General features: G+C 29.9%; 1 protein-coding gene across 4 annotated transcripts in view; it reads right to left on the reverse strand.

Moving 5' to 3' along the window:
- The window catches only part of LOC107441706 (uncharacterized), a 51,134-nt gene extending 27,263 nt beyond the window's left edge, over positions 1 to 23,871 (reverse strand). For 2 of the 4 annotated variants that reach the window (XM_043055029.3, XM_043055027.3), the window contains exons 1-8: positions 23,713 to 23,871; positions 15,287 to 16,039; positions 14,930 to 15,063; positions 10,869 to 11,132; positions 8,348 to 8,442; positions 6,290 to 6,515; positions 2,746 to 2,919; positions 26 to 72 (exon numbers count right to left, since the gene is read on the reverse strand). In XM_043055029.3, coding sequence (XP_042910963.2) covers positions 26 to 72; positions 2,746 to 2,919; positions 6,290 to 6,515; positions 8,348 to 8,442; positions 10,869 to 11,132; positions 14,930 to 15,063; positions 15,287 to 16,013 — 1,667 coding nt within the window. In that variant the 5' untranslated portion in view covers positions 16,014 to 16,039; positions 23,713 to 23,871. Of the gene's footprint in view, positions 1 to 25; positions 73 to 2,745; positions 2,920 to 6,289; positions 6,516 to 8,347; positions 8,443 to 10,868; positions 11,133 to 14,929; positions 15,064 to 15,286; positions 16,040 to 22,985; positions 23,321 to 23,712 lie in introns of those variants that run through there. The other 2 variants (XM_071182886.2, XM_071182885.2) reach the window with 2 other exon arrangements.
- Between the last annotated feature and the right edge of the window lie 2,335 nt (positions 23,872 to 26,206).

Here is a 26,206-nt window from a genome sequence, read left to right on the forward strand (position 1 = left end):
ATTGTTGAAAAGTTGCAAGACTTACAATTTTTCTTTCTCATCTAATGATTTAATTGTTTCCTCGCTTTGAACCTTGAAGAAGAAAAAAATTTAAATTAGAAAAATAAAACAAAATTCAAACATTGTATTACATTTTAATTCTGTGCTCTAACTTAAAAATAAGATATTTGGATAGAAATTATATTTATCTAGTTCAGAAATACAGAATATATACATGAAAATATCAAAATTATTAATTAAATATTTTGTAGTAAAAATAAATATTCTTCCGTAACACAATCACATTTAATTACCAAAGAATGAGCATTATTGAATTATCAACATTAAAGAAGTAAATAAATCAATTAAGAGTTAAGAAACAACTATTAGCAAGGTTTGCATGGCTGGCTGTCTAGCTTAAATTTCCACCCTGCATGCTCTTTGAACCCAATTAATCACACACCCAGATCAAATTCATCATCATAGTTGGCCAGACAGCCCAATGTGGGCCAATGCCTTCCTCTGAAAATTTCTTCATAATGACTTCCATTTTATCATTGATCTTCAATTCTTTTAATCAATTACAAGAAAATCAGACTCCCAAGAGTCAGCCCATCTCAATAGTGGTCTTCCCCACTTACTTGTTCCAATGGGTTAAAAAAAGCAGCATCTTTTTTATTATATTGTCATCACTCATTTGAATCATGTTTGCCATCCAATTCATTCTACGTATTTTTATGTATTTAATAGTATCGGGTTGCTTATAAATCTTGTACAGTTAAAAGTAAAATCTCCTCCAATTATTGTTTTCATTTACACCACCAAGTATAGTCTGCAAAATCCTTCTCTCAAATAGTGCAATAGAATTTTCCTCCAGTTTTGTCATTGTCCAAGCTTCAGAAGCGTATGTCAAGACTGACCTGACAAGAGTTTTGTAGATTAAGAACTTTGTTTTTCTAGAAAGAAACCTAGATTCAATAAATCTTCTCAGCCAGATAAAATTAGAAACAGTATATTGGAGTCGATTGTTTTCTAAATCTACTTTACCAATCATTTTGCAGAGATAATATACTTATTTATTTTTTTTAAAATTTTGACATATTAAATACTTTATTATGTCATGTGCATTTCAAATTTGAGCTACTACTTTTTTTTTATTTATCTTATCCATTAAATTGCAAAAGTTTTTTATAATAGTTTGTGCAATATAATTTTCAATTTTAATATGACCATTTGATAAATGCCTTTCAGAAAAATAAGTATAAAGTTATCTCTATTCAAAAGCACTACTGCACCAGATAACAATACTCTTTATCTTCTTTCTTTTAATAAACTATTTGCATACCTACCAACTTTTAAGCATTTGGCGTAAAATTTAATTTCTATATTTAAAGTGGTAGTAAAGTATATGCTTTCTATTATCCTTGCATTTATAAATTTAATTTATATAATCTTTTTGACCACCACTAATTTTAAAAAAATTAGGAATATATATTAATATGTAATACAGCATACAGCTTCTGCCTAAAATTATAATTTAAATTCCACTTTAAACCCTTCCTTCTCGCTCCTGTAAAAATGACGGGCTAGAATGTTCAGTAATAACGCGCTAATAAGAATAAAACTAATTCATTTCTTTTGCCCGGAAAACATTTTATTTCTTATTTTGCACACCAGTGGCAGTACCAGGATATTTTCAAGGTAATTGTAGATAATTAGTTTACTTTAAACTAGTTGCACCACTAATCAAATACATAATACAAATGCAAAAGCCAAAAAAATAGGCACTTTTATGACCGTTTTCTTGAAAATTAACCGATCGTTATTGGGTTAATACCACTGGGGAAATTCATCTTCGATAGGATTAAAAGTTGGCAAGTATGTACTTGTACCTGCAACATTTCATTCTAAAATATTAACTGCTTCCATTGATAAATATTCTTTGGCAAACTTCGTGAGGCATTCTTCAGATTCCATAGGCACAACAAAATTAAATTTTCCTAGCAAAAAATAACAGACTTCCTTCTAACAGAAATGGAAGTCACGAAGGCAAATTAATTACAAGGTACTGATTTTAATAGAACTAGAACAGGTTGTGTAGCCAAATATTTAAGCAAAAATAAAGAACCTTTTAAATACTTTTTAAACACTAAAAAATATATTTTTATGCACTATATACAATAACAAAATGCAAAATAATTTTCAAAGAATTTACTTGATCATGATAAAAGAACTAGTTTCTGACAAAGAACTCTTTTCTTGATTATTTTAACCACCATAAAAAGAGTGAGATTCTTCAATTTAATTTCAGAGGAGGGGGAGGGAGAAATGAAGCCAGAAATTTAGAATATCTTGCAAAATGCAGCAGAGTTGCACACATGAGAGTGCAAAAATCTCACCGAACACAGCTCAGTTGACGCACATGCGGACTCGCAAGTATTTAATCTAACATGTAAAATGATAGGCGCTTTCATACGCAATGGACCAACGGTGTGCCAAAATAGATTGTGGTTGAATGAATTGTGAAAACACTGAATAGAACATTGTGAAAAGTAGGTATTTGTATAATTCGTGGCAAAAATGGACATGGTAAAGTGAAAAAATCTCATCTTCGAAAAGAAAAAATTAAGCACTTTTTAAAAACATCTAATGAAAATAAGAACTTTTCAAAAACGCTACGCACGATGTTAAAAAATCCCGCCACTTCTACATTAATTTTAGATTAAAATTATGTAAAATTGTAAATGTGAGAAATATGAGTAGAACCTTTCCATTCATTTCTCCATTTTGGTGAACAATTTCCTGCCCATCTCCGGCAACCCTTTCTTTGGTTGAAACAAGTTGCTCTGTAAGTCTTTCATTCTCAGCTTGCAAGTTATTCAATTCTGTCTGTAGTTGATTCACCTTCTTCACTTGAGCATCAAGATCAGCACATCGTTTCTAAACGATAGAAAAATGAACATTTCTTAAAAGTTGAATAAATGTTTAAAAAAAAAATTAACATAAATTAGACAACCATGACAATAACACAACTGTAATAAAAAATATTAAAATAACCTCATCAACATGTTATAAAATTCTGCTTTAACTACTTACTATTAACTACTTTAACTACAGTGCATCAGTTAACCATGGAAAAGCACCTGTTTATCTGGGCTCTCTCCGTGTTTTCTCATCAACAATCTTTCTGTTTATTAGTGACCAAAGTGGGCAAGGATTAGGAGAGAATGGATTAATTCGCGGTTTAAAAACCAGGCTTTAAACTGTCCAGTTCAAAACCCCTTTGTCCAAAGCCCTTTTATTCAAATTATGTCACAATTTGAAACAATTATTGTGAAAAATAAAAGGTTAATTTTTGAACAATTAACGAAATGAAGACAAATCTTTGTTTAATTCAAAAACATTATTATTATTTTGATTTTGCATTGTTTATCCTTATGCAATAACATAATTTATCAGTATTAAAATTATTTATTCATAATTAAAGATTAAGGTTTTCGCTCGTTGTTCAATGAATTGTGGAGCTTCAAAAGTTATAAATCTTTTCCTATTATTTTATTTTCTTTTTAATAAGCTAAAGCAAATTACATAAAAAGTGTCAAATATTTATTAATTTATGTAATTATTATGTGTTACACATAAAGAATTTTTTCCTTTTACCAATGTTCAAGGTTTTTGACACTTTAGGACAGTTTTAGTCACTTTAGGAGAGTAAAACTCGGGTGTCCTGTCGAAAACCAGTTTAGGACGTGCAAAACCCCAACCCATTAGTGATATTTATTCCTGGCAAAACACATCACTCAAGAGCACATATTTATATTTCTCAGATAAACATAAAATCTCCTAGAAGTACTTCTGAAGCCCTCAGAAGTATTCTAACTGCATTATGGTCAAAAAAATATTCCATATACAGTCTAACCCCTCTATAGGACAGCGTTCCCCAACCTTTTTATCAACGCGGACCTGTCAACGTTTGATAATTTTATCACGGCCCACCGGGGGGGGGGGTGTTGATTGTTTATATTTTAGGTTACTTTAATTGATTAATTTAAATTTAAGTGTACTTAAGCATGTCTTCAAAATAAAATACAGTTACACCAAAAAATAAATATAAAGTGATTTAACATTTTAACTTACTAGAACGCTAAAACTATGAGAACCCTGAGTATGCTTCTTTGCAATGAGACGGTTCCATCTGGGGGTAATCGGAGACAATGTTACATTACAAACATTAAAAAATTTATGTCACTACCTTCGGGGGACCATTTCTTTTAAATAAATAAAATTTTAATGGAACACAGATATTTTTAATTAGGGGTATAAACCTAGGAATTTAAATTCAGTTTCAATGAAATGGGCGGCCCGGTATCATTTGATCAGCGGACCAGGGGTTGGGGAACACTGTTCTAGGAAACAAAATTTCTGTTCACTACAACCAAGAGTTCAGTATATTCGTACTGCAAAAAAAAAAAAAATTAACTCATTTTTTCTGAGCTGCTCCTTTTTATTACACATTATTTAAATAAATGATCCATAATAAGAAAAATGATTAAAAAACAATATGTAGTGACAAAAAATTAGTTAACTTTTAATTTTTATGACTCTTCGTCTTACGTACAAAAGATTTAAGGATGACCTTTATTTAGGGAAGGGAAACTGAAACAGAAGAAGCAAACAAGAAAAAATGCTTATGGCTACATTCCACGCAATAGATTTTAAAAATCGGTGTATTTTATGTAGAAATTTCAAAATTACCAAAGAATGGAAATCAGTGGAAGACAGAAAAAAGTTCATAATATCCAATTTCCTCTTTTCTTTTGGTTCCCCTATATCCACAAAAAATAACATTATATGTGTATAGCAAGGCACGAGAGTGAACATTTCATTCACTATATCTGGGAGTTCACTATAACGGGGTTTGACTATATATTAAACCAAAAATATAGTTAAATGATTCATTTCTTAACATTCAATTTAAATAAAAATAATTCTTCAGAGAAAACTTTTCCAGGTGCAATAAAAGTGTCCACTAACTTTCAATTTGTTTAAATAACTAAAAATGTTATTTCATAGTTAATTTAAATTTCTTAAACTGTAAGCAAATTATGTCTGTACAAGTCGAAAAGCTTTTTTTCAATCACTACAGTCAATTAAAGTAAAAGAACTGACTTAATACAAATATAGGATAACTGACTCAATGTAAATTCCCAGGGGCAGAATTCTACAACAAAACTTTATAGCACTAATATCTTCCTGCAAGATACTTTCAATAATAACAAAGATGTATGTTACTAATTAAAGGCAACAAAAAAGCTGTGTTTACAAAAATAATATAATTTTTTTAATTGAATATCTGATATTTTTTTTTATTCTAATATTATGGGCGATATTTTGTTGAAGGGGTGCATAATTTGTTTTCTTCATCGCATTTTGCAAATCATCATATCACATCAAAAAAATTAAACATCAGGAAATCTGTAGCAATAAATAATGAAAAACAGATCGACGACAAAATAACATGAATTGATCTCTTCAGAAAGGTGTTACTCAAATGTAACGTTTCATTTCAAGATATGTTTGTTGATTGATTGATTTCAAAAACCTTGTAGAAATCAAATGCAATAACTGCCAAAAAAAAAATCGATAAAATGATTGCCTTAAAGGAAATAATCAAATGCACAATTCGAATTTTCTATATATCCTGAAATATATCCAGATATCTGAAAGCCATGTGAAAATCAATGTCAATATAACTGTCGAAAATGCAATCAAAATGAATTTACGATATCGCCATAAACTGAGCGCTTCAAAAAGTGATTATTTAACTGTGCGATCAATTCAAATTTTGCGTGAAAATTTCTGCTGAAAAGCAAACTAATATTTTTTACTTCCCAAAAGAAAAATCTTTTTGCAAGAACTCTAAGTTCTGCGACAATGTAGCCGTGATACTGTCACGGCGTGCAAATTGAATATTTTGTTAAAAGTTCACTAAATGAGAGCAAATATTTATCAATGAATATAAATAAAGAGTCTAAAAATAAAAATCGCTAAAACATATTTAAATTTTAACATTCATTGCTCATCATGACAAAAACAGCCAGACAAAGAACTGATTGAAGCCAAACTTAACTCCATGGTTAATCAGCAGATTCTGCTATTTTCGTATATGATAGCTTCACTATGCAATTCTATGAAAAATCTGTAGTTATGTAAATCTGTTACTACCAAGGATAATTAATAATTTTAATTATTTTAAGATGTGATTGCTACATCACAAAATTTGATGGTTAATCCATAGTTACAGCCTTACCTGTTCAGTTTTCAGAGAATCTTCCAAATTAGCTTTTTTGGCACTGATTTCTTCTAATTGCTTTTCAGAGGCAGACAATTTCTTTTCAACACTCAACAAATCCTTTTTGTGAGAATTAACAAGCTGAGTATGTTGCTCAATCAAAAGATTGTGTACTTTCTGTAGTTCCTCTCTAGACTTTTTCATGGCCTCAAAATCATTCTTAGATGCTGCCCCACTATTCGACCTATTTCCAAAATAACAAAATTATTTATAAGTCAACCAAACTATAAATATTAGTGACTGTTTTTGCAATTGAAACATAAAAAATTTGTCATGCAAATCATAGCATAATTATATGTATATTTTTATGTTATTAGTAAAATAGTATACTTTTGATTGATTCTGCAATTGACTTAAGCCTTAATAGATTTTAGAATAAAAGTTTAATTCTGTAATTAAAAGCTGAATATTGCCATGTTTAGGGGCAAAACCCCTATTATCCTATACATTTCAATTTTATTTTTATAAGCAAGTTCCATAGAAATTAGGATGAAAGAAAAAAGAAGAATCAACTAGTGTTAATTATTTTTGTGATTAAAGGTATGATTTTTCATTAAAATAAATCTAAATAATAGACAAAATAATTTCGGAGAAAGCTATTTTAAAGGCAAGTAGGTATTTAAGGATGCTCTTAATTCATCTGCTTTTTTCAAAGTTAATTATTCAGTCTGAGCTCCTTTAAAAAGTCTTCTTAATAACATGAAATAAAACTGACAGCCTAAAAGCAGAAGAATATGAAAGTGAAAATCTAAAGAATTAAAAATCCTTTCTGTCATTTTTCCTGACAATTGAATGCCATTAAATTACTGTAAACATTATAATACTCAATATGCTATTAACTGCTTCTCTAACCAATTTTTTTTTTAATGCAAAAAATTAAAAAATTTTCATTTTATTAATAAATACAAGGAACTAAAGCAAAACATAATACACAAGATTTAAGTGCAATTTTGAAATTTTTTTTATGTGTAAAATTTATATAATTTACCACCAGTTTACTATCCCAAGTTATCTCGAGCAAATGAAAAAAGTGATAATTTCCAAACACTAGTGAAGTGATACGCCATTTTTGTTTATTCTTTTTTTTTTCCCTATGTAAATTAAATTCAGTGATCACCGTATATGCAATCACACTAAGTGTGCAGTCCCACAATCCAACAGCAATACTCCCAAACAAAATTTGGCAAATTTCCAAACACACCACATTATGTATTGTTTGCTTCCAGTAGAGCAAAAATGCGATAAAACAAACTTACAAATTCTGCTACGCCTTAGTTTTCTTGGGATAATAAATATTTGCAATATATGCATATCCGAATTAACTCGGGAAAATCAGGAAAGAGGTTAAAATGGAAATCCAATCACGAAGTTCTTATATTTCAGAGGATAACATCATGCATTAGTATAAGTTTAACAAAACAATGTAACTGCAAATGTATAGTGTATAGCATAACCAGGGCTCATGCTAAGAATTTCAAATTATTAGCAAATAAGTTTGCCGAACATCAAAAGTATTCGTAAATTTTCGAAATTCTTCGCCAAATGCAAATATAAACAATTTTTATGATTATTTTTTTTCACATAGAAAACTATTTTACGGTAGTTTGTTACAGGCTTATATTATTTAGATCCAATTCTAATTAGTTATGCAGCGCATCTATCGAAAATTACCGTAACTGAATAAAAAATATTGATTTGTTTGGAAAAATCAATTTTGACACAATTTAAATTTTTTTACAGTGCGAAAAAAAAAAATCTCCAACACTTTTGCCAAACACAATTTCATTCGGCAAATTTATGATTTTTGATTTGCCAAATTTACGAACTCTGGATAATCAAGGAAGCGGTTAATGAGGGCTACTAACTGAATGTTTTTTTTTTAAAAAACTGTTCGGAAGATTTTAAATTTATTTTTTTCAGAAATGTTGTATTTTCTGCAAATTAAAAATGAACTTATTGTTGAAATAAACTGAAAGAGTATAAAAGTTATTCAGATACACTTTGTGATTATCTTACTCTGTCTCCAGCTTTTTCAATTTCTGTTGCAACTTAGCTTTCTCTTCTTCACTATTTTTCAGAGTAAGGTCTTTTTCCTCACTTTGTTTGTCATTCTGAAAAGAAATAGTAAAAAATCAGAATATACAATGTTAAACATGCTACAAAATTTTAACAAACAAAAAAATTTTAAATTTAATACATTCATTTAATTGAATATAAATTAAATGTGATCAAATTATAATATTTGATAAGTAATTTTTTTTATTGAATTTTAAATTTTAATAATTTTTTATAGCTTGGCGATGCACTTTAAAGAAATTAATATGTAAAATAATATAGCCGAATAAGGTCAACTTAAATTATGTTCATTAACTAATAATTACACCATTCATTTACCCAGCATGTGCGTGATGAATCTTTTTTACTCCCAAAAAAACCCAGCCAAACTTCGTTAAAATATACTAAGTGTTTTCCTAAAATATTCTGTCAAATTTTTAATATTGTCTTTTTAGTTAAGTAGGTGCAGCACCAAATTTTTATTGTTCTAAATAATGTGTTCGAATTATTGGATTAAGTACGATGAGTTTATGTAAATAGTTCAAATGTAGTCAAGATTTTTGTTTTAATACATTTCTGCTTAACATACTAATTTGTCTTTCATTATAGACTATGTTTTATACCATTCTTTTTAAACTATAAAAAAAGCGATAGTACATGTGCAGCCTGGTACCATAAACCTCAAAGATCGTGTTTAATCCCTCTAAATAATTAATTATTTTATGAGATTGGGTAAAATAATTTAAATTAAAATTAATTCTAGTCAAAATTACAGCATGACCAAATTGATTAAAATTATTATTTGACCTCGGGGCGCGTGGCAGGTCTGCATGAGCATGTCGGAGAATGGCAATTGATGTTAAACGTAGAGCATGAAACAATTATTTTCTAATGTAAAATCACAAAGCAATATACTTGAATATTAAGTCATTTTCATAAATTTTGTTTAATTTACTCGCAACGCAAATTTTACTCTAGTTAGTTGTTCAGATTACTATACGATCTAATTAGGGGCCATTCAAAAAGTACGTACACAAAAATGGAGAAATTTTAAACCCCTCCCCCCCCCTTCGTACATTACCGTACATAAGGTCGTACTCCCCCCCCCTTCGAGTACGTACATTTTATTAGTCTACCCCCCTTTTTGATAAAAACTAAAATAATTATGTTTTTAATAAAATTAAATATTTATTTAAAATAATTTATTCATTTAAATTATTTAAACAATAACACCCAACGAAGAAATACCACCAATCGGGGAAAGTTTGGTGCTTGCAATTTTTTATTTTGCGAGACAACTTATTTTGAGAACTGATTTACTCAATCTAACAAGTGGTCGCCGTGTGAAAAAAAAAATAAAAGAACAAACATATGCATAATACGTGTGTAGGAAAAGGTCAAATTTAAATTTGGTGTATGGTTATAATGTACGTAGTTTGAATAATACCTCCCCCCCTCCCCATCGTACAAAATAGTAAAACCCCTCCCCCCCTTTCGTGATGTACGTACTTTTTGAACGGCCCCTTATATATCCTTATTTTTATTACATGATCAGTGCTAATGTCAAAATATATTAATTGTTAGCTTAAAATGAACCATAAATTAAAACAAAACTAAATTATAACAAGACCAATCTTCTCTGAACTAAGTTGACATGCATGATTCCCAGAGCCATCTATAAAGTCTTTACTTTTATACTATTAAAAATAGGGTTGGGGTTTTGGACGTCCTAAACTGGTTTTGGACAGGACACATGGGTTTTACTGTCTTTAACTATCTTAAATTGTCCTGAACTGTCTTAAAGTGTCCAGAAACTTGAACATTGGTAAAAGGTAAAAATTTTATATGTGTAACACATAACTACATATATTAATAAATATTTGATACTTTTTATACAATTTGCTTAAACTTATCAAAAGAAAATAACATAACAGGAAGAAATTTATAATTTTCGAAGCTCCACAATTCATTGAACAACAAAAGTGAATACATTATCCCTTAAATATGAATATATGCTTTTAATACTGATAAATTATGTTTTCATATATGGATAAATATTGTAATATTAAAAATAATAATTAACCTTTGTAACAAAACAAAAAATTGTCTTCATTGTGTTTCTTGTTCAAAAATTTTTTTTTCACAATTTTTTTTTTAAATTATGACACAATATGAGTAAAAGGGTTTTAGACAGTTTTGGACAAAGGGGTTTTGGGCAAAGACGGATTAAACCCTGTTTCAAAACGCATAATAATCCAGTCTGTCCTAAATTTTCCCAACTCTGCTTAAAAAATATATAACAGAATTTCTCACATAAAATAGTAATTGCTAAGAAAAGATTAGATAGTTAAATACTGAATAATAAGCAAATATCATGTTCATCCAAACATTTGTTTCCTATTTAGGAAAAAAAATGGAAAATAAGGAATGATTACTAGAATACCAATTTTAAGAGTATAAACTTAAAGGACAAGCAAAATACCTGATTATTCTTTTCTTTTTCTGCAGCCAATTGCTCTTGTAGTTGTTTTATACGAGAACTGAGATTTTGAACCTCTTGTTGATGCTTTGTCATTTTTTCCTGCAAGCTTTTTTCGTGAGCAGTAGCTTTTGCTTTGAACTGGTTGTACTCTTCTCTGACATCTTTCAACTTAAGAACAACGGCTTGCTTTTGGCTATGTTCAAGATCCAATTGCTGTTCTTTCTCTTGGAGGTCTTTTTTTGTATTGGCTAGCTGGTCATTTTTCTGAAAATAAATTCAGACTAGTTATGTTTGCTTAGTAAACACAAGAACAAAATTTGAGATAAATACACGTTTAGATTTTTAAAATATAAGAAAAAGCTGATTCAGGATTTATAATTTGATGCATTTTAACATTTGTTAAAAAAATAAAAAAAATTACATCAGAACAAAAATATAATAAAATTAATTAAAAGTTTAAAATAATAAAAATAAGACATCTAAAAGCATAATTAGCCGACAAATAAATTTTATCTGCATAATTTTGTTAAATTATTGACTTGCTGTGGTTGAAATTATTTGAAACTTTTATCCTCAAGATTTAAAATGCCAAAAAGATAATGTTGCTATCACTAAGAAAATTATTTCCCCCAATGGCTGTACAAGTTTGCAACTAAGCATTTGTGTAGTCTATTTCAAATTTGAAAATAATAAATATTTTATTTGTAAATTAATTATTTTTACTTCAAACACCACTGCTTTTGTCACAATTGTTTTCCTTTTGCTTTTTCTTTATAAAATGAAGTGAAATATAAATAAAAACCATTTAAATATTCTTTTAGGTTAATTTTGAATAATGTATTTCATCTCAGTAACCTAATAAAAGTTGCTTAGCTACGTTGTATATTAAGTTATTTAAATTAAAACTGTTAAATTAAGTCTTATTTGTTATTTATTTTACTATAATTATTCTGAGGTAAGCAACTCAATTTCAATTTTTTGAAAAACAACTTTAAATCTATCAATTAGCAGAGTTCTCCATAAGAATAAAAAAGGCTGGGTGCTTCCTCACAGAAAAAAGCACTTCGAGTTTTGAAAGGGCACTCGCCTAACACCCTAAAAATTTATCAAATATGTAATAATTATAACTAAATTTGATCCTCAACAATTTTTGAATTATCCACTCATACTTATATTTAATGTGTACAGTTCAAAACATAATACTCACTCATTATCAAAATAAGAGAAAAATGTGTAGTTATAGTTATTAGTAGTATGTAGCTTATATTATGTAGTTTATAGTTATTTTCCGATACTGGCCCTATATAGAACTGTTTGATTCACCTGTAAATTTTACATCCACTTTACAACCAATATCAGCCCTATATAGAGTTGTTAGATTCAAACACTATTTTATTTTCATTACATTATTCATCCAATATAGGCCCTATATTGATCGTATAGTGGCCCTATATAGGACCAATATTAAAAAATCTAGACATCTTAATATCATTCCCTCCGTACATGCTCATATAGAACTAATATTGAGTCAATTTTGAGACGAAGCGGGGCCAATGTAAAATTGTTGCTAGGGTTAGTTGTATTAACACTGTTAATATATGCAGCACAATTACAATTAGTCATTTTTCAATTAACTTTTACAATATGGAAAATGTTAAAAAAACACATTGATCCACCATCTCAACAGGAAATTGAGGACAATTTAAATTTAAAGAAACTCCTTAGTGGAAAAAAAAATTTTTATAGTATTAAGATTTTTAAAAAAAAATTAAAGTAATTTTCAGTATTTAAAAATTTTATTGTTAATTTTAATTTATATTCAACTTTAAGGAATTACATCTGACACACAAGTAAAATATTTTAATTCTATATCATATTTTGCAAGTTAGGATCTGCATAGAATTCTTTATTCAAATGTCAACTCCAAAATTCAGTCAAGTTTCCATTTAAATTACAAACAAATTCACAGAATTTAGATTGTTTTTAAATGAGTAATCATTTTTTGCTTTTGTGTTATTTACGCCCGCGTCTCAAGTATAAAAATAAAGTATTTAATCAACTTTTTAAAACTGTTTATAAATGCAATCTAGTTTAAATTATAGTATTAACTTTTAAGCTATTTATTTAATATATCATTTTTAAATTACTTCAAAATAAGAAGGAACAATTCAAAGAATTTCTGAAAAACTAAAAATACCTGTAGCTTTGAATATTTAATGTAAATGAGTTTAGTAAAACCTAATTATTATTAAATTAAAAGATTAATTTAATAATAATTAGGTTTTATTATATTCAAACTATACTGTATACTATACTCATATTAAAAGACATAATCAAATTTTATTATTTTAATACTTAATTTTACTTAAATTTAATAAAAAGTAAAAGTAATTATATTTTCTTTATTAAAAAAAAGTAGAAGTGAAAAACTTTGAATTTTCAGGAATTATACTAATAAAATTTAAGCCATTCTTACAAGGTAGCAAAAAACCAGGGTTTTCCCAGAAAAACCAAACCCGGTTGGGTTATAATTTTTCTCTTCTGATTGTTGTTAGTTTTTTCACAATAGGTTCCTTTTTTTAGGCTAGACTACATATATATTTCAATAGAACAGCTCTTTAATATAACAAAGTATTAAAAAAAATCAATTTTGGAAAAAGCCAGTAACACCCACTTTAAGATGGGTTTTACTCAGGGTTCACCAAGTTGGCCCACTTTGAAAAAACCCATGAAAAAATACATTTGGAACACTAAGTGGGGGTTTCTTTTAAAAAAAACTGTTTTCATTAAAACATATTGAGGCACATTTAATTTTATATAATTTATTGTGTAGCATAAATTTTTCCAATAGAGTTGTGTGCTATATAAGATTAAGTTTTTAATGTATTTAAAGTATAAGAAACTTTAATCTATAATTTTATATTACTATTGAAATCTTTAAGTGGGTTTTTTATAGGAAAAAACCTGCTTAAAAATTTTTTTTTTACTGAGTGACACATTAACAAATTTAAAGTTTTATTTTCTGATTTTAAAAAAATAAGTTAAAACTTTTTATACATGCTTTTTTTCATGATTTTAAAGATTAATTGGTTTCTTGAAATTAAAAATATAAAGTTAAAATTATTTATCTAAAAATGAAACCTTTTTCTGCACATTAAATATTTGAAAAAAATGGGACAAGTAGCTGATACTCATTATAATTATACGTCATTTTAATTTCACTTTCTATTAATCTTATTAAAAAAATATGGAAGACCATTAAATATTTATTTCAGTTTTATTTTATTAAAGTTAAAAGTCAGATGAAATTTTAGCTTTTACTGATTATAAATTTATAATGCTTAATAAATATAGTAAATAAATGTGAATGAAAACAAAAAGATTAATAAACTTGTTACTTTTATATTACATTTATAGTTATAAATTTATATTTTATAAAGCTTGAGTTAAAAATTGTGAAACCTTATGTCTTTAACAGTAAAGAAGATTCAAATATGTATTAGTGGCAATGTGTTATTTAAACTTATTTTAATTTTGTTATATGTATTATATATTATTGTTTGGATTTATTTCTATTTTTAAGCTTATACAACACTATTTAATAAATAAAATTATTTACACAGTAAAACTTTAAAGTTAATGTTTACTAAATGAAAAATCCCAATTTTCTGTGTTTTTTTAATAAAATCCAGGCAGGGTGGGGATTTTTTTTTTTCCTTTAAAAAACGGATATTTTCAAACTCTGGTTTTACTGGGTTTTTCAGAGTGGGTTTTTCTGGGTATGTGGGTTTTTTGCAGCCCTGCATTCTTAGAACAGTCATTGCTTAACAAAAATTTATTAATCATTTTAATGTCTTCTCAATTGTATCTTAAAGAATTTTAGCTGCTAAAAGATGTACCTATAATCAGGCACAATTTGCAATTAATATGCCATGTTTTGATACAAATAGAATTTAAAGACACATCATGGGTATCAGATAGCTTTCATAGTTATCATTTTATTTGAACTATGCTTCTTTGATAAAGTAATACAAAGATAAATAAAAATAACATATATTTACTTTGGTCCAGTTAGCAGAATCCTTTTGTTTATTTAGCAAAATATCAATTAAATTTTGAACTTCATCAGCATCCAGAGCAGCTTCTTTAATAAGAGAGAACAGTTTACCAGCAGTCAACGCCTCTACACCAGTGACTAAAAATATAAACAAGAGATAAACATGAATAGGATAACATCTCTAAAAATTATTTAAAAAACAATAAAAATACTTAAAGAATTTCAAAATTAAATTAACTTTAAGCACACAACAATATCTGAAGATATAAGAGGATAAAAATAATGAATTTGCGTAAACTAACTTAAAAACTTCTTCAAGTAAGAAATCTTGAAATAATTTTAGCCTTTAAAATTAACTTACTTTTTTCAGATTGTTCCTTCTTTTTCTTTTTATTAGAAGTACTCGCAAGAGTAGCAGATACATTTTCTTTGCTTTTCAGGACATCAGTTTTTATCTTTTCAACTTCTTTCTCTTCTTTCTTTTTTTCTACAATGATCACTTCTTTTTTCTTTTCTTGAACATCTTTCTTCTTTTCCTGAACAGGATTATTTTCTCTCTTCTTTTCACTCACAGATTCCTTCTTTTCAGTAGCGGCAGGAGATTCTTTCTTTTTATCAGGAACGGAAATTTCTTTCTTCTTCTCTTGTACAACAGACTTATCAGGAATGACTGCATTCTCTTGTTTCTCAACTGAATTAGAAATCTGATTAGAAGCTGGACTTGACTTTTTGTTTTTTTGCTTAACAGGTTTGCTCTCTTTGGGCTCGATTATCTCGATTTGCGGGATCTCTCTTTTCTCTTCTACGGGAGTTATATCCGGAGTAGTATCTCTTTCGGCTTTCTCTTTTTTCTTGTTTGCCCAGCTACGTTTAAAAACTTTTTCCTTTTTTGCTTTCTTCAACTTCTGCTGCTGCTCTTCCTCGAGCTTACGCCTTTTCTGCTCCTCAATAGCATCCTCAAACGATTTTTCTTGAATGCTATACTTATAAATAATAGCAACTAACACTATGACAAAGAACCCTCCAGCAATACTTGTTATGACAGGAAGAGACACAAGTCCGGTAGACAAAGCTGATGCGATTTCCATTATACTTTTAATTCTAAGCTAATTACCTAAAAATAAATATAAAAATTAATGAAATACAAAAACAAAACGAGATAGGTTGTTGTTGTTAATTTACGTCGCACTAGAGCTGCACAATGGGCTATTGGCGCAAAAATGACATAGGATATCACTAGTCCAAAGGGCCAGTAGTTTAGTTATATTGCTAATGCGTAACTTAGGGGTTCACAATTTTTTTGAGTGAAAGGCCACAGCAGGTAGATTAACTAAGGGTTGCACACATATTTAGTCACTATTTGTTCTAACATTATTTGTTCTAAGCACTGAATATTTTTATCGGTAAACTTAATAACATATTTGCAGAAAAAGAGATACTTTTAATTATTTGAATTTAACATAACATAAAAATGAAAATAAAAATCTAAAAGCACACAGTCTCTTTACATTGAAAGTTGCGTCAGGATCCCACTGATTATTGGATGCCACTATCATTTTGAAATTATTTCCTTCCTATTAAACTTGATTTTTGTTCTCTTTTAGTTCATTTCTATAAATTTCACAAGCAATGACATTTCATTGCAAACTCAGTGCCTGATTATCGTCTAGGCCCACTAGGCAAGGGCCCACAATTTCTGTGGAGCCTCAAAAATTAGTAAAAAGTTTTCATTATTACTGTTTCTTTTAAATATTGAAAAAAATAGTTTTTCTCAAAAATATTCTTGTTTTATTTAAAATTTTCTTTAGGTACATCCTGATACAACCAAACTCACGTAAACTTTGCACTAATCAAATTTGAAAGTACAGCTGAATTTCAATTAAGGTAATTTTTATGCAAATGGCTTAAACGGATGCAACGAGAATGCACATTCGCAAAGACTCTTATAAATGATTAGTGTCAACAAGAACTATATGCTAATTCCTAACAAATATATAAAGCCGTAGACGGAGAGCTACAATCTATGATGTTGATGTTTTAAACTGTTTAACCCACTTCTACAATATTAAAATTTTGATTTACTTGATAGTTTTGGAATGATAAAACCTAATTATCAATCTCGTTGAGCAGAAGGCGAAAAAAAGCTTTAAATGATAAAGTCAGCAAAAAAATGAGAAATTCTTTATCAAATTATTTATGCAGTGCGACAGGATGCCACTGAGTATTATTTTAGGGAGGTGTGAGTCAAATCATATGAAACCTCATATGAAAAATGAGTTTCATATGAGGTTTCAGAGAACCACCATTAATTTCAAGCCTTATATATAGTCTATATATGCAAAGCAGGAATGCACAACCATACCTGCTAACATTGGAGAAATAAAATAAGGAAGATTTAACTAGCAACAATTTCTTAGGCTACGAGGAAAGTTTCGATACACAAGTCAAAATTGCAAATAATACAAGAACGAAGTAAAAAATAGGTCTATAAATCTTAAACTAATGAAGATTTTTTAAACCATTATTTATAATTACTTAAGCAATTTTTTTATTTTTTATAACTGTTGTGAAACATCAGACCCAATTTTGTGTTTACGACTACTAATGTTAAAGTGACCACATTTTCATTGAGACAAAGTGGGACAAATGGGATGAAATCAGAATCACAATTTAGTTATATATATTTTATTGTATACATTCATATACTTGTACAAAAGTATATTTATTACTAATTATTGGTAACTATAAAAATATTTGTAAAAAATAATAATTTGAACATCCTGATTTTTAATTAAATGAAATTTTTTATTTTTAAAAAATTATGATTTTCTTTCACGGTCATATTTTTGTTCCGACTGAATACTTCGCAATAGATTCGGATCATTTATTAAAAAGTCGTGAAATATTTCACATGAATTGGTCAAATCATATTTTACACTTACTATAGATTTTACAGTTTTAATGTTCAACTGCGCTTTTTCAGCTGTCCATAGTTTATTGATACTAGAAAAAACAGGTTCTGTTGCTGCATTTGTTCCTGGAAGGGAGAGCGCGAATTCTACAATTTTCAAAATAGTTTGATAAGGAATATTATTCTGTTTAAAATGAAGGTTTTTTGTCTGTTTCCACATTTGCAGACAACCAACATTTAATTTTTTCATCTGTAACATATCTTTTTACCAATGACACCTCATCAAAAAGATCATCTTCGCAAATATTATTTTTCGGAAAATGGTTACTAATATATTAAAGATTTTTCCACATATTCTCATAAAATCTCTTTTTTTAATGTCACCCAAAATGGCACCTTGTTCTTCCAACCTAGTGATGTCTTTTTGAATAATTAAAGGAACATTTTTTTTTTTTATTATTTCCAATGGCAGGCCAATTTAAAAGAACAAAAAGGATAAAATAACAAGAAAAACAAGGCAAAAAGAGATAAATAGAATTGAATGGTGACATGCTTAGCCCATACGGGCCCTAGCCTCCCAGTAGCGTCCACACAAAGTAGTGGAGATGAGCGCAGGACAGACGGAAATATGGGGCCAGTCCATGTCCTCCCCAAGACAACAGAGCTTGCATTTAGGACAGTCAAAAATGTTTATACTAAAAAGGTGTTTGGCCAGACAGTCATGGCCTGTTACAAGTCTAAAGAGAGCGACTGCCTTAAACCTGGGCTGATAGGAACATAATCGTTATCAATTCTTTCTCGTAATTTTGTTTCTAAATTATTGATTTGAATTGACACTTCCGTAATAAAAATTTCGTCCCCTTCAATAATTTTCACAGCATTGCGAAATAATGTGTTGTGGATGAACTGAAGCCAAATTTGGGATGTGTCATTTCAAAAAAAGAGCTACAATATTCTTGGACATTTATCTTGTGATAAAAAGTATTATTTTAATGGTTCGTATATTTTTTAAATATTTTCTACACCTGGTAAAAGAGCTAGCCATAGTGTTTTGCAGTAACCAAGAATTTTTTTATATTCGATTTCTGCGCTTTCACAAAAATCCTTCAATCTTTCAACACGCATAGTATGTATATAAAAATATGAATAAATTTTTGCAATAATATTTTCAACATCAACTGGAAGTAAGTCAGATGCTGTTTGAATAGTATTATGTAGAATGTGCGCTGCACAACCTATCTCCAATAAACTTTTGGTTCAAATGTTCGTTAAGTTTCATAAAAACGTTATTGATGCCTCTTCTTCCACCAAAATTTACGTTAGTGTAATCCGCACAATAGGCAATAATTTTATTGTTCAAATTATTCTTTTTTAAAACAGTACTTATTGAATCAAAAATTATTTGTGAAGTTTCACCTGGCAATGAAACAAAATCTAATATTCCAATTTTAATTCCTGTTTCTGGATCACAAAATCTAACAATTGTGGGAAATAATTTTAAATCTTTGTGGTTGGAAGCATCAGAATATATAGATATAAATGCGAATTTTTCTAATTCTTTCTGCAATTGTGAAAACGAATATGGTGAAAAAACATTACAAATAATTGCTTCAGTTTTTGTCCTTGCATATGGAATTTTTTTGTTGTATAATGTTTCGATCATTTGCGACGTAGAATCTATTGATCCGAAACTTTGATTGTGGTTTATGGTGTGGAAAGCAAATAGCCCTTCCGCTAACGCTAACTGTTTTTCCACGCTGTCAACGCTAGCACTGCGAAAGAACTGTTCCGTTTTAGACCAGGAAGCGGTATTATTCAAAAATCTTTCGTGCCTCTTTGTCGCTAGATGTTTAGTAATATTGTTTTATCCACCATGTGAAACCGAGAATTGAGCATTGCATTAATCCAGTGTTTTCATTACAGAAAAAAAAAGAGAGAATTTCTCACCCTTTCTCAAAAATAGGGTGAGATCTCAAAAAGTTAAGTAAAATTTCTAAAAATTAAAAAAACACGATTAGACTTGTAAAAAAATATTTCTTCAATTATAATACATTTTTAACATCTCCTAACTTTTAAAGCATTGAATATTTTTGCTGCATCATCATATGGAAAATGTTCTATATCTACTTTTTCATCAGCTTTTCTCATTAGGTTGCTCAAATGTTTATCAGTCATTTGTATACGATATTTTGTCTTAATTCGGTTTTGAGTGCTAAATGACGTTGCAACAGATGCTGAACAATTCGGAATCACTAGTAAATTTGTAGCATTTCATTTAAAAAAATTTAAACGTCTTACATGAAGAAATCTTGCCTTCGGTGAACACGTGGTTGCAGAGAAATGTGTTCTGAAAGGGGGGGGGGGACATTGTGTTCTGCTGTTCGCACCTGTTTGAAACAATACTGGTAAATAGGGAAGCTGTATAACAAGCATCGATGTAGAAAATAATGAAAGATCAAGGAAGAGAAGTTAAACGGATTCTATTCAAAATGGCAGAAGACGAAATTTTTCCAAAATTCGCACTCTTTGAAATTGATTAATAGAGTGTGCGATCTTCTCGAGTTAATAATTTTTTAATGCGAGAAAAGTAAAAAATAAGCAAGATTCTCGCACTGTAGTGAAAACACTGATTAATCACACCGCACCATATAGTCTATTTTGGTTTTTTTAATAAATGGAAATTCTCTGCTTAGCTCTTCATTAAATTTGCATTCGCTTTTTTAATTCATCTTTTATTCTGTGGGTAAATACTAGAAATAAATAAAAAAATTACTACAAAGGCTAAAAAAGAGTAATTAAATTTTACCTTATTGACTGTTATGTTGTGGCGACTATTGGTCTACCTTTATCAATCAAATAATGAGTAAAACCGAATGTCAAATTGAAAACAGCAAACCGCACTGTCTAACGGCAGTGCGCACTTATCTGAATTAAGCCGAGACGTAACAACAATGATGGAACACCACCGAATAAATCTAACTTGACACATTGCGTAATTTAGTTTACTCGGCATGCATTTTTTATTTCTTTATATTCGCCATAATACTTAATAAATAATAGGTAATATATTTTTACAGTACATTTAAAATAAGAAACGACGTCATTTTCTAAAAAGCGGGACAATTTTAAAAATCGGCGGGACACGGGACAGTCGACCAAAAAGCGGGACTGTCCCGCCAAAATCGGGAAGTGTGGCCACTTTAACTAAAGTTCAACTCAATATCCTTGCAATTTTGAACCACTCCAGAATACAAGGAAACTTCTGGATCAGTACCCCCAGAGGTATGATTCGTTATGGGAACATGGAGGACTTTGTGACTCGACAGATTTAAAGTGCATCAGACACCATTTAGTACACGGGGAGTATCCGGCTGGCGGGGATCGAACCCATAACCTCTTGGGCATGGGCCAAGTACCCTACCCTGCGAAACAGGCTATCCCGGCCTTAAACTATTAACATTCAACATACTGCAGTACAGACTATAGCACTATCTGTTGAGAAATAAGAGAAGCATTTTTGCAATCAGCAAATAATTTATCGCAAATTTGTTTTTTTAAATCTCTGCAACAAATACGGAGAAATTTCACAATATATGGGTAAACAGGAGATAGTCATAAATTACATGAGTCTTCGTTAAAAAACTGGACACTTGGCAGGCATGCACAACCATCCTCAGACAATGGATCACAAAATAACTTTCAAAAGGGCACTCACTTAACACCGGAAAAATTTAGCTAAATGAATATTATGAAATAGCTGCATTTGATCCTCAACAATTTTTAAATTACTTACATTATTTATGTCTGCAATTCAAAAAGTAATTTTCATTAGTTATTGCAGTTAATTTATAGTTAATAAAAAATGATTAAAAGCATTCTAAAAAACAAAAACTGTGCAGAAAAAAGAAGGGTGAAGGGGTGCATGAAAGGACAAGTGGCCCTTCAAAAAAACACTTAGGGAGAACACTGATGAATGCTTGCCCCCACACACAGAACCCTCTTACATTTAATATTTTTATAAAAATCTCAGCTGCCATTCAATTTTCGGTGACTAAAAGTCAAATACATATTGGACCTTTTCTATTCTATTCTTATATAATGAGTAATATTGTAAAATTTTACATTGTGAGAAATGTTCTGCTAACAGCATCTGCATTTTTTATGCATATCTGCCCCAGGCAATGGGTTCTGATTATTATATTACAGTGCATTTGAATATTTATTATTAATAAAGTTTGCTGCGAGATATTTCTAGAATTTGAATATGGGTATAACTATAAAATATTAACCTTTCCTGAAGTGACATTTTCAGGTTTCCTTAATCTTGTGGAAATCACAAAAGCTGTATTTAAAGAAATTTAAAACTTTTCAGCACAGCTAGAGTAGTTTAAAGCAGAATTGAAAGAGGCAATTATAGGGGAGATTTCCGTATCGTGATCTGTGGCAGAATAATTGCTAAGTCTGGACAACTCTAGGCTGTGGCCAGCGAGAAACTAAAAAAAACATCACAGAAAGGGACCAACTTGAAAAGTACAACACGTAGCCACCTCAGGCAAACATATCTGCAGGTTTTTTTTTCCCTTCTTTTTTCAAAATTTGCAAATTAAAAATGGATTTGATAACTTGGCGATTGTAGTTGATGCGACAGATCAGAACATGGAAATATACCCCAATTTTACACAAATATGGCTGTTTGAGTGCAAGATGGATTAAAGCAGAGCAACAAAATATAACATTTTTATCAATAGCCACTTAAGATAGCTCATATTATTATTATTAATAGTGGGAGATAATATACCAGCTAGTGTTTCATAGATAAATAATAAGCGACCCTTATTTTTAACTTATTCAGTTCGTGTTCATAAAACCAGTCAATAAAAAGGCAAGTAAGCAAACCAGGCAAACTTTTTACACTTATTATCAATGTTGACCTACAGAACAAAATTTCTAAAATACAAATTAGCACAAGTTAAACCATATTTGAAAAACTAGTCTAACACGTATATACAATATGCATTACTCAATATCATATCAGGAGACCTGAAAAAATGTGAAGATACACTGAATTATCACAAACATTCAAAAAAGATTTATTTTAGGAAAGGGATGGATAGAATAACAATACTTATGACATGAAAATATTTCTAACCATAAAAAGCTAATAAGTCATCAATAATTCAAGAGGGGGAAATAAGTGATCTAGACAAAGTGTTATGTAAACAAACTGCTCCCCCTTCCCTCCCGGATGCCCCCTGTCAAATACCGATTAATACTCCGGTTTTGAAATAACGAAAGAAATTGGATGAAATAATGACACAGCATCCATTAAATAATACAACTTAAATTGAAAGCACAGATCTCATAAGCAATTCACATTCCAATCAACCAGCTGGTCGCACCCACATATAGTCCAACGTGGCCAAGGCCAGTGCATAGGCCTTCGACTTGCCACGTTACAGAGAGCCGCCATAGCAATCGCAAATCAGAGATCTCTTATTGATTATTAGAACTATTATTTTTTCTTTTACATAATACTAGGAAAAACTCTACCTAGTAGAAATTCAGCTGTACAATTCTAGGCTCAGAAAAAATCTCGAAACGCGGAAATGAACAATAATTATAGATAAAAAAAAAAATTGGTCGCCAAACCGGATAGCGATGACGGGGGAAAACGAGCTGGCAATTATAATTTAAAACAAAAAGTACACAAATAACTTTAAGTAAAATACAGCAAAACACATCATATATCCAACATATGTATAATAATCGCGTTATTAATAAAAAGGAATGCAACTATGGAATGTTTTTATCACTATTTTTGATAAGGTGTTTCAAAAGCAACATATTTACATTTCAATGAGGAAATTTTCGCTTACCTATAACAATTCGATTTAAGAAGTAGAAACAATATCCTAGTAGGCTTAATTCGGGGATGGATTAATTATGACGATTAATATAACTTAATTAGCCGCATAACGCCTTGAGCCAAGAGGCATCGGATGAGAGGATTACTATCAGTATATGAGACGACGAAACTGTTGTCGGTCTCATAATTCATTCGCTTGGAGGTTAATGCCATATGAAAAAACGGAGCCTTCCTATTGGGTGTGAGGTATCACGTGCTCTGTGAAAGGGATGTTATTGGCCTTTAATAAGTCTAGCAGATGATGACAGCTTTGACAGAACAGTCTAAACGAGATGTCCTATTACTATTCGATCTGGTTCTTGTTTCAAAGCTAGTAGAATCGGTCAGTTAAATTTCTAAGAAGAAAAAAAATTCCGTTTAAAATTGATTAATATTTAAGTTTGTGTTTCAGAAATTTTCCAATATGAAATGTTTTCCATGCTCTTAAGAAGATTAAAATCTACTGCATTTTTTTTTTAGAAAAATTTTTGATGCATGCTTTAAAGCTGTTATGTTTTATATTTATATTTAATTTGCAACTTTCATTATTTTTAAATTATAAAAATTACAAGGCCCGTAATTCTTAGATGCATTTAATATTTGTGAATAAATCGGAGAGATAAATAAAATTGCGATAGATATTATTTATCAAAAATAGTTATTCCAAATATTAAACATTTTGCTTATAGAAAATATTTCATAAAAAAAAAATAATAACCTATGATTTTCAAGTAAAATTTAGTAAGAAAGTTACTGTCTAAATATTCTTTACAGTAAGAAATTTAAATACAGTGCACAATTGAAATTTAGTAGGATAATAATAAATTTTTTAACCGTTGAATTCCACTTAGATCAGAATGAATTTTACAATGGATTTATAATTTTACAAACGTATGTATTTCCAATTTATATTTTTCTTTCTTTAATTGGATCTTTTTTTTAGGGACATCTAATTCGAAAATTTAACTCCAACCTAGTGTGTGGATATCCGGAATTTGAAGTAGATGTGGGGAGAGTGGTTTTCGACAATGTCAACCTTCATTTATGAAAAGGAATCTAGTCGACATGTATCTACATAGAATCGAGTTGACATGTCTTATATACTAGTGAATTGGAATTGTATTTTTGTAGTGGTATCGATACACTATAGTACTCCCCCACCAGAATTCGATGAGCGGATACCACTAGTTGATTCATCGCTGTTTTGTGAGAAGCCGGGAGAGTTGTATTAAGATCACCGTAATTTTTGAGTGCTGATCGTGAGAACTGTATTAAGTTCACTTTTGTGGTCGCTCTCGTGTTGCCATTAGCAGTCGAGTGCATACAGGCCAACGTTGTGCGTGATCAAGACTGAGTAGCAACAGCACGAGGAGGCGAATAATGTCGCAGTAGCAAGTCAACAATTCAATGTGGACCATCATCAAAGTAGCCGTGTTCAGATCGAAGTGGACGTTATTGCCAAGATAGGCGGGCTCATATCGTAGAGGGAGTTACTGTCAAGGTAGGCATGTTCACATCACGTCCGGGTCACCAATGTGGGGAGAGTATTAATCGACTATGTCAACCTTCATCTATGAAAAGGTACCCTACATAGAATCGATTTTACATGTCTTATACACTTGTGAATTGGAATTGTATTTTTTTAGTGGTAGATACACTGCAGTAGACATCATTTAGGTGTAAGCCTGGTAAGCGGCTGCGTAGGGCCGGTAAGGCTAGATTTGAAAAAAGAAAGAAAGAAAAATAACTTTTTGCCCCCCCCCCTTTTTAAAAACTTCTTTTTTTTCACTTGCCTGCAGAAAAATAAAAGTAATAATGCACTTATTTTCGTAAATAATTAAAATATTAAACTACATATATCTAATACTCTGAAATAAAATAACCCTTCAAATAATGTAGCATGCAGCATTCCTCGTCTCATTTCTTACTACTCATATGCTGGTAATACAGCACTGATGATTTACTATCTACATGTGCAGGTAATGGTCACTCATAGAGATTAAAGCCTGTGTTGAGTTTCCTTTAACGTTTCTTCAAGAAAACCCTTTGGGGGTGACTTGCCTTTAATATTTTCATTGCCCACAATGTTTTATAGGAAAAGTTTGCTTTGCGTAGGCAGGGGTTTTCTTTTAAGAAAAATGGAAAGATGAAAATTTTGGTGCACTTTACACTTGTGGGGGAGAGTTGTTACAGACAATACAGTACTCGACGACCAGAATTATAGCTGCGATAGAATTCGGTACCTGGATTCCACTAGTTGATTCAATGCTGTTTTGTGAGATAAGAGTGTTCATATCGTAGAGGGAGTTTCTGTCAAGGTAGGCATGTTCACATCACATCCGGGTCACCAATGTCGGGAGAGTTGATATCGACAATGTCAACCTTCGTCTATGGAAAGGTAGGTAGGTACACCATCGTAGAATTGAGTTAACAAAGTTTGTGAATTGGAATTATATTTTTGTAGT

Source organism: Parasteatoda tepidariorum, chromosome 4 (assembly GCF_982258835.1).
Source record: "Parasteatoda tepidariorum strain Cologne lab strain chromosome 4, Ptep-v5.0, whole genome shotgun sequence".
Lineage (NCBI taxonomy): Eukaryota > Metazoa > Arthropoda > Arachnida > Araneae > Theridiidae > Parasteatoda > Parasteatoda tepidariorum.